This window comes from Pteropus alecto, unplaced genomic scaffold (genome assembly GCF_000325575.1).
Source record: "Pteropus alecto unplaced genomic scaffold, ASM32557v1 scaffold95, whole genome shotgun sequence".
Lineage (NCBI taxonomy): Eukaryota > Metazoa > Chordata > Mammalia > Chiroptera > Pteropodidae > Pteropus > Pteropus alecto.
In genome coordinates this window covers 13,059,303-13,068,583 of record NW_006441071.1, presented here as the reverse complement: position 1 = coordinate 13,068,583, position 9,281 = coordinate 13,059,303, and the positions used below count along the sequence as shown (strand labels likewise).

Sequence of the window (9,281 nt, the reverse complement as noted above, 5' to 3'; positions counted from 1 at the left end):
CAGCTTTTAGTGGAACCAGGGCCTGCTTATTTATATGCCAAATGTAAATTTGCCATGGAACCAATGTTCAGGCTGCTCAGGGACAGCGAACACCTTGTAATACCTTATTAAAGAAAGGAAAAAAAAAATCTAATAAGCATATCAAACCTGACAGCATAATTTTTTAACAGATTCTCATCTCAAAGAAAGTTTATAAGCAATGAGTGCAGCTATAAGACAATTTTTCCTAGCATAATAATTGCAGAACAATTGTCCAATTAGCAGTTATGCACTGAGGGAATTCCTTTGCATTGTGGCCTTATTGTCTTTGTTCTGAAGAAAAATTCTGCCTTCAAGACTTCAAAATAATAAAAGGGTTCTTCATTATGTCAATAAGTTTGGATGGAGTCCCCATGGCACAGGGACCTTGCCTTGCAATAAAGCCTGGTAATGAATCATAAGAATCATCTGTTCCTACTTAAACTTGCTCATACCCTCCACAGCAGGGGGAGACCTTGACTAAAGGCTCCAAGGAAAGGAGAACCTTTGGAAGGTGAAAGAACCAGGATCAGTTGGGATTAAGATCCTCAGTACTCCTTGAGCCACACCCTCACTTACAGGCCTCTCAAAAACAAAAAACAAAAAAACAACAACAAAAACTAGAAAACATATAAATCACATATACAATTAAATTCTACTCAAGAAATATTTATGGGACATCCAGTTCGCATGGGTCTTACACATTTGGAAACCAGAACTTCAAACTCTCCCAACCCTGTATCTCACCTAATCAATCAACAAATAACAATTTTTCCCACTGTCCTTCAAGCCGCTCTACTTCCTCCAATACCATTGAACAATAAGAGCCTCAAGAAGACAGAATACAGTTCAATCAAAGGAAGAACTTTCTACCAAGCAGAAATGACTAGGGAGGCAGAGTTTTTGTCTCTAAAAGAATAAGGCAGAGTTCTTGTCTCTAAAAGAATACTAAAAGGGACTGCCAGGATACTGCAGAGACTGTACAGGAAGGGACTGGAAAACAACATTTCTAAGGTCATTCTCAACTTCTGTAACACCTGAAAAGGTTTAAAACATAGTGTCAAGTTTTACATTTTTATGTAAAGTATGAGAATTTTCAATGCCCTCATCCAAAGCCAATTTGAAAATAAAATCTTAAAAGTGACAAGATAATATAAATATGGCAAAAGCAATAGATTTCTTATGTCAATTATAATTTTCAAAATATAGTGAAAAATTTTTTAATTAAAAATAATTAAGAATAGGATGTTATATAAAAAAACTATATTTCTTCTTGAAGACATGAATAAATATAGATATACACATATAGATATGTTCTTAAATGAGAAAAATAAACATAGTATGTTGATTCTTCCAAACTATTTCATAGAGTTAATCATTTTGGACATTTTGTGACCAATAATTCTTTGGGGTTTTTGTGTGTGTGCGTGTGTGTGTGTGTGTGTGTGTGTGTGTGTGTGTGTGTGTGTGTGTGTGTGTGTGTGTGTGTGTGTGTCGGGGGGGGGGATGTTGAGGAGCATCTCTAACCTCTAGCCACTAGACACCAGTAGCAGTCTCCTCAGTTGTGACAACCAATAGTAAATTCTGTCCAGATATTGCCAAATATCCCCAGGGACAATATCTCTCAAGTAGAGGGTCACTGATTTAATGCAAGTCCTATTCACTACTTTGACAATAGATTCTAAAGTTCATCAAAAGGAATAAACTATGCTAACAGTCAAAAAGTCTTTGAAAAAGAAAATATGGAGCTATGAAAATAAAAACCGGAATATAGAAAGAAGACTAGTTAAACTGAAGAAAGAGACTGTAAGCAAAAAATCATGATCTCAGATATATAACAATTAGCATAGGGTGATGGCATTACTAAGAATGGGAAGAGATTGTTCAATAAATGGTAATGGGGCAACTGTTTAATATTTGAGGGAGAATCAAAGCTAAATCTTTATTCACATTACATATGTTCTGATTATCTATTATTATATAAGAAATAATGCCAAAACTTAGGGTCCTGAAAACAATTTATTATTATCTCTTGTGGTTCTGGGGGTTGACCGGCCTCAACAGGATGCTCCTCACTTGGGGTCGCTCATGCATTGCAGTCAGATGTCAGCTAGGGCTTGCAATTATCTGAAGGATGGACTAGATGAACATCTAAGGTGGCTCACTTACATGCTGACTGTCAATGAAAATGCCGACATATGACCTTTGCATATGGCCTGGGCTTCTCACAACATGGAGGCTGACTTCCACAGGGCAGAAAAAAGGTAGCTTTTAGGACAGCTAGTGACTATCCCTGCAATAAGCACAGAATCACTTCTACCACATATTATTGGCAAAAATAATCTCAAGCTCACCCAAATTCAAAGGGATAGTGAAATGAACTCCACCTCTTGACAAGGGAATGGCAAAGTCACACCACAGAAGAGTAAATGGAATAGGAGAGATGGTTTCAGTCATCACTGGAAAATATAAGCAGCCATAATAAGAATAAAATAAATTCTTGGGAAATTAAGAGCTAAATATTAAAAATAAAATATGAAATGACTGAAAGAAAATAGCTTTGAGTGTTTCCCCATTGTAGGATGCAGAAGACAATAATAAACAGATATAACTACAAAAACATTTTAGCTTAAAAACATCATAAACAAAATGAAAAAGCAAACAAATGGCTAGGAAAGTACTAGCATTCTATACAATAAACGGTTATGGGCTTAATATGTAAAGAGGCCTTACAAATCAATAATGAAGACAGACATTCCTATGAGATGGAAAAGGCAAAGGACATAAACAGTTTATAAAAGAAAAATCCAGTAGACAAGACATAAAATAGGCACTCTCAATATTCTGCAAATAGACTGATTAGGGAGTATAAAATATGATATAACCCATTTGGAAAGTAACTTGGTAATACAGTCAAGGGAACTTAAAATGTTCATTTGACCCAATTAAAGACATTTGTGATAATATAAATTTAATAAAAAAGCAAACTTGATTAAATAAATGTAGTACACTTCCTACACACATAGAAAATCATATTTTCAAATAATACTGAAGTATATGGGGGAAAGTTCATAATACAATGTAGAGAAACACAAAACTTTATTCAGATATTTATCATCACAATTACCTATCACAAGATATTCACACATATTATTTTCCTAAAATATTAACAATGGACATCTCTGTATCTGCGGAATACTGAGCAGGTGGTTTTATTTTGTTCTTTTTTTTTTTTCATTATTTAAAATTTTTCTACAGTAAACATGTATTATTTTTATATTCAGGTAAAATAATGCTTTTCAAAGAAAAAATACTAGTACTGATGGGTAAAAAACTGAAAAGGTCATATGTTATTAAGTAACTGCTGAAAGATTAAAAAGACAGTTTAAAAGCAGGAGAATAAGCATGATTATGCAGCCAGTGACATCAAGGGCGATTACACCTGGAACCACTGACCCATTACATGGCCCATTTGGTCCAAAACTGAGTCATTTTTCCAGGCTCATGACCTGGCCATGGCATAGATTCTCATGTAGTGTTTCAATGTGACTGCTTTATAAACTTTTCTTTTACCCTTTTCAATATTCAGTCTATTTGTTTTCTTTGGTGAATTAAAAAGGTTTGTTCCTTTCTTCAGAGGCTTTTCAAATGATGAAATACTTAGGAAAAATTCATACGCACACATAGGAAAACATTTGCCTCTGCTCTCCTTTAACCAAAAGCCCTCCTGAATTTCAGTGTGTCCTGGTCAGCTACAGACTCTACTGTTCCTTCGAATGGAAGAAACGTGTGAATAGCAACACCCTAGGTTCCCTGGTTCTCAAACTTGACTGTGTACCTGAATCCCCTAGAGAGTCTGTAAAAACACGGAATGCTGGGCTTCTGATTCAGTAGTTTTGTAGTGGAGCCTAAGAATCTGAATTTCTATGAGGTTCCCAGGTGATGCTGATATTACTGTTGCTCTGTGGACTCTCACTTTGAGAACCGCTGCTCAAGATCACATGAACAACTAAGCATCTACCCACTGTGCTACAAGTATTCATTTATCTCGATTATTCACATTAACGATATATTATGTGATAGTCATTCGCACATTTAATCATCCATAACTCAAATAAATCCTGGAACCCCTCATTCCAGTTTCAAATGGAGTAGTCCATTCAAAGAAACAAATGCCAGCAATGTAATCATCTTTTCTGCCATCACTCTCTGCCATCTCCCATGACTGACAAGTCTCATACCCTTCAGCAGCCCCAAAGCCTTCCTTCACTCTTCCGCTCTCCCACATAGTAAAACTAACTCTCCCTGACGTTCCCATAGAAATAAGATCCTTTCTTTCCTGCTCTCCATTCTTCCACTATTCTTTTTGAACATAAATTTCTCTGCTCCCATCTTCTGTCTCCCCTTACTATTTAACTTATTCAAACCCCAAAACAGGCAGAGTGGGGTGGTGGTACTATGGAAAACTACAATATTTCTTTCTTTACAGGTAACACTATATTTTCCTTAATAGGCAAACAGAGAGAGAAGCACTCAAGCACACAAGCATTAATAATTTTTGTCCCTGTTACCCATCTATCCATCCATCTTTCTCTCCCTCCTTCCCTCCCTCCCTCAATCCAATCCGTTCAATACATACTTACCAGGTGTCTACTATATAACAGGCCTGGTGTTAGGGTATTAGAGAACTAGAGAACCTGAAGCGAAGAAAGGTGGGCTCATCTGAGAAGGTATTGGATAAATATAGCTAGCCTGAATTTTATGTCCCTTAAAACCCACTGGCAGATATCTGAAATACCTTCTTCAGAGTTTCATTCCCTTGCTTTCACCCCATTAAAATGTACATGCCCTTGTTAAGAGTAGCCCTTTAAGTTTCCAAGGGTTACTCACACCTAAGTGTGAATAAGTTTAAAGCCTTTATCTGATGAAGAGGGCTCCGAATGTCTTATAGAAAGAACAGAAATGTTTTTTTAAGGAAGAAAAGGGTATAAGATGAGAGTCTATGGAGACAAACCATATCTTTCCCTGATTGTGACTTTCTTGGAGGGTGTTTCTGAAATGCCCTCTCCAACCTAGTTGCATATGGTACTGCAATGGTGTGCTGCCTAGACTAACAGCATCAGCATCACCTAAAAACTTGTCAGAAATGCAAATTCTCAGGCCCTATCCCATACCTACTGAATCAGAAACTTTAGGGGTAGAACCCACCCACTGGCTTTTCCACAGTCCCTTTGGGGAATTCTCATCCACACTCAATTTTAAGAAGCACTGCTCTAACATCTATGACAGCACTTCCCTCTCTACTATTAGTATGTACCATTACTATGGGACTTAAAGATTTGTCAGACTCCTTTATTATTATAAGAATGTCACTTTTAGAAAGGTGCACGAGGGAATTATAAACTACTCTTTGAGAGCTAAGCTCTGTGATAATAGGACAGAGAAGAAGTGCCTATAGCTGAGTAGGGAGCCACTGGTTATTGGTAAGGGTTCATTTTAACAGCTCTGTTAGGGTAAGTTGTCTGCCTCCCAAATTGGTGCAACTCGCAATGACCATCAAAGCAGGAGTGGTTTTACCTTCCTTTTAAAAATCTCAGAGTTCTTAACAGGGTATGTCTTCACATGCAGTTGAAAGGGGCCCACAAGAATCCCCATTGCACAATGAAATGTTCATCTCATGTTATTTAGCATCCTTGGTCTCTCTTTGGAAGGGAAAGGGAAGGGAGGAAGATGCATATTTTTAGAACTAGGGAACGATTTATCATTCAACGAAACAGCATAGATAGAGGCTTAAATCAAGTGTGTGGAAATAATATGTTGTTATTACTAGTCTTAACTATGCTAAATTATAACCTATAAACCCTGCAATGCTTGACTTAAATATCTCATCCATGTTTGCAGGAAATTTAAATGGTTATTTCCTCCTTGCATTACAGGAGGATTAACTGTTGCTACCACAAAGCATACATGAGGAGCATGTTATACAGGATGTCAATGTAACCAGGCATGATTGATAAGCACACAGCCCATATCACGTATGTATTCTGGGAGGCTTTATGTGTAGTTAATTAGTTTAGCTATTGCTTTCATGGTTCATTTAGAAGCTTCATGCTTCATTAAATATCAATAAATTTTATCCTCAAAAAACCCTTTCAGTAAAAATATGATTGTCTCTTCAAGTGATAATCTTGTTAATGGATGTATATATTGCAAGCCTGTCTATCAGGGCTGACAATATTCTGAATTGCCATGGTTGCAGAACCCTGAAGTAATATGCAAATTTTATTCTATAGTTTAAAACACATGCCTCATTTTCTTACGGTACGGAGGGAAATCTTTTTAAACTTTCCAAAAACGATGCATCTTTTAAGCTTCTATTTTTATTTCATCAAGAATGCCTACTTATGTTTCATAAGCTACTTTTATCCATTACATCAATTCCAAGTTCTCTTTATTGGAAAGGCAAGCTTTTAGCAACTTTTCATAGCATGAAAGAGAAGTTTTCAGGAAACGTGTTCTTTACCTCCCTGATACATGGAGCAAACAGAGAGGACAAGGGTCACAACTACTGGGCTTATCTTGTCAGGTATTACAGTCAACTCTATTAATAAATTGTCTGGGCTATTCATTGAATGCCAGGAGCAGTTGAATCAATTGGAGAGGGGGGTCAGGATGAGGAAAAAAAGAGTTTCATCTACCTAAGCAGAAAAAGCACTTTCTGATACACTTTCTCTTGCCTTCCACGTCCAGCTCACATATCTGCTCTGTGAAGACATCTCCAACTTGCTCAGAGAGGGACGTTGTTACTCTTTTCCTTATTTTCCTACAGCATTTTGTCAATGCTTTCATTACAGAATGTATTATAATGTATTACAGCTATTCATTCATTCATTCATCCATGCATTCAACAAAAATGTATTTCTAAGGATACAATGATAAACAAGACAAGTAAGATCTTTTTCATAAAATGCACATTCCAGTGGTGAGGAGATACACAATAAAACAAGTGAATGAATAAATGAACAAAATAATTTCAATAATAAGTGCCATAAAAGAAAGAAAACAGGTAGGTGTGATTGAGAATCATGGAGGGAGGGGTTGGTTTACTTTTGACTAAGTGACAAAAAGGTCTATGGAAGACACAGCTCATAAGATGAGATGCAAATGGTGAGAAGAAACCAGCCATGCAACAACATGGGGCAGAGTCCCAAGCAGAAGAAACTGCAAGGACAAAGATCTGAAGTCTGACCCAGCTTGGTGTATTGGAGGAAAAAACAAAAACAAAAACAAAAACAAAAGCAAAAACAGGCTGGTTGGAATGTACTCAGCAAAGAGGAGAGTGGTACCAGATAAATTTAGAGATGACTTAACAATTTTAAACTATGAGCTCCTAGAAGATAGGGCCCAAGTCTTACTTAAGTTTGCATATCTAACCTTTAGTCTCATATCTGACACATGGTCAACAAACACGTGTTAAATGAATGAACTAAATGAACTGTTTCCCAAGGTTATGTATAAAACACTGGAGACTTTTTTTTTTTAATCACTGTACAATCTGCCTTCTCTCACCCCCCTCTTTCAGTATGGATGAAAATGTTCTATCCTTTCTATGTAAGGATAACGTGCCATGGATTCTTAATGCTGGAGAAGGTTCTTTTGGTTATTTTTTCCTTCAGAAATAATGAATTTGTGTGCATGGAGGTCCATGTGGTTTCAATGATGGCTCTTGTGACTAAGAGTGAAATAGATTCAGGAGGAGAGAATCAGGAGTTAAAAGGGCAACCAAATAGGGTTTCAAAAAAGTAACTCAAAAGAGCTCAGACTCATGTCCTGGGATTTGTTTATTTATGTAGTACTTCAATTCAGCCAATAATAGACAACCAAGAATGAACATTAATATTAATGTCTTCACTGTCATCATCATCTCTTTGAACATGAAATAATATAAATGAACTTTCCCAGTGAACTTTATTATCATGATGGATGAGGAGAAAAGAGGAAAAGGAGACAGCCTCCTAGAAATACTTTCATTTCCACTCTACAAAACATTTTCAGTCCTTCCAAAATTGGTTTATTCTGCTTCCTCTGTTACTTCCTCATAACAGGCATGGTAGATGAGAGACAATTTTTGAATAATGAATGAATGAATGCCTGATTTCATTTCTTCAGAACAATCCCTGGTGGTGATAAGGAACTGACCACACTGGCATTGACAGGCTTCAACCCACCACAAATCCAGGAAGCCAAGTGTGACCACATTGGATGTGTGTGGGAAATGCAAACTCTCTGGGTTTATGTACATCAGTAAAAATTCCAAAGGGGGCTGATGCCAGGAAAATGCCTTATTTTGTCAGAAAGTACATCTCTCACACAGCAGCAGGTCTGGTGTAGCTTGAGCCACATGTTAGAAACAAAGCAAAGTGACATGTGATATGGGCCTCACTGTTTGATGACAGAATTCACGAGCTGTTTTCACTTTGAGCTTTTCTGGAACGAACTGAGTCCATATAGCCCAAGCCTGTTTGACAGTTCTGTGTTATCATTTTGTTTTCTGCAAAGTTCCTGCCTTTTAGGTAACTATGATTTATTTTTCTTATTACAATTTTAAGACTTATTCGCAAATTACAGATGATAATCTAATTCTAAGAAACCCTGTACTTTCTAATCTATTCTATATCCAAGTTAGTGTTTCAGATATACTAAACCTTTTCAACTTCTGAAAGCATGTAGGTGACTTCAAAAGATATTCAAATCAACTGGCAAACCATGTAGTGGCACCTCTCTTAATATTCATTATGTTGACAACACATCAGTATATCCATTGGTAACACTGTAGTCTATAGTATATTGGTTCTTTGAAAGTAAAATTTTAAAATAAAATGTTGCCCTATTAAAAATATGATTTTTGTCAAGTTTTTTGTTTTGTCATTTCCACGACATCTGTTCTGACTCTGCATCATAAGAATAAAACTGCCAGTTATAATAATAGTCATGGAGATGTAAAGTACAGCATAGGGAATATAATCAATAACTCTGTAATATCTATGTATGGTATCAAATACTAGATTTATCAGGGTGATCACTTCATAAGGTATATAAATGTCTAATCACTATGTTGTACACCTGAAACTAATATAATATTTTATGTCAACTATAATTGAAAAATAAATTTTAAAAAAAATTTTAACGTTTTTACTTACACTGGAAGAGGAGCCATGATGACAATAAATGGCTTCCAAAACACTCCTTGTGGATGCATCATA

At 36.3% G+C, this 9,281-nt stretch overlaps 1 protein-coding gene across 5 annotated transcripts in view; it reads right to left on the bottom strand.

The window, feature by feature from the left end:
- Positions 1-9,281, bottom strand: part of GLIS3 (GLIS family zinc finger 3) — a 420,354-nt gene that overhangs the window by 300,257 nt on the left and 110,816 nt on the right. For 2 of the 5 annotated variants that reach the window (XM_025051463.1, XM_015594464.2), the window contains one exon: positions 2,373-2,477. The exons of the other annotated variants lie outside the window; for them this stretch is intronic. In XM_025051463.1, the coding sequence (XP_024907231.1) occupies positions 2,373-2,477 (105 nt within the window). Of the gene's footprint in view, positions 1-2,372; positions 2,478-9,281 lie in introns of those variants that run through there. 5 annotated transcript variants of the gene reach the window in all.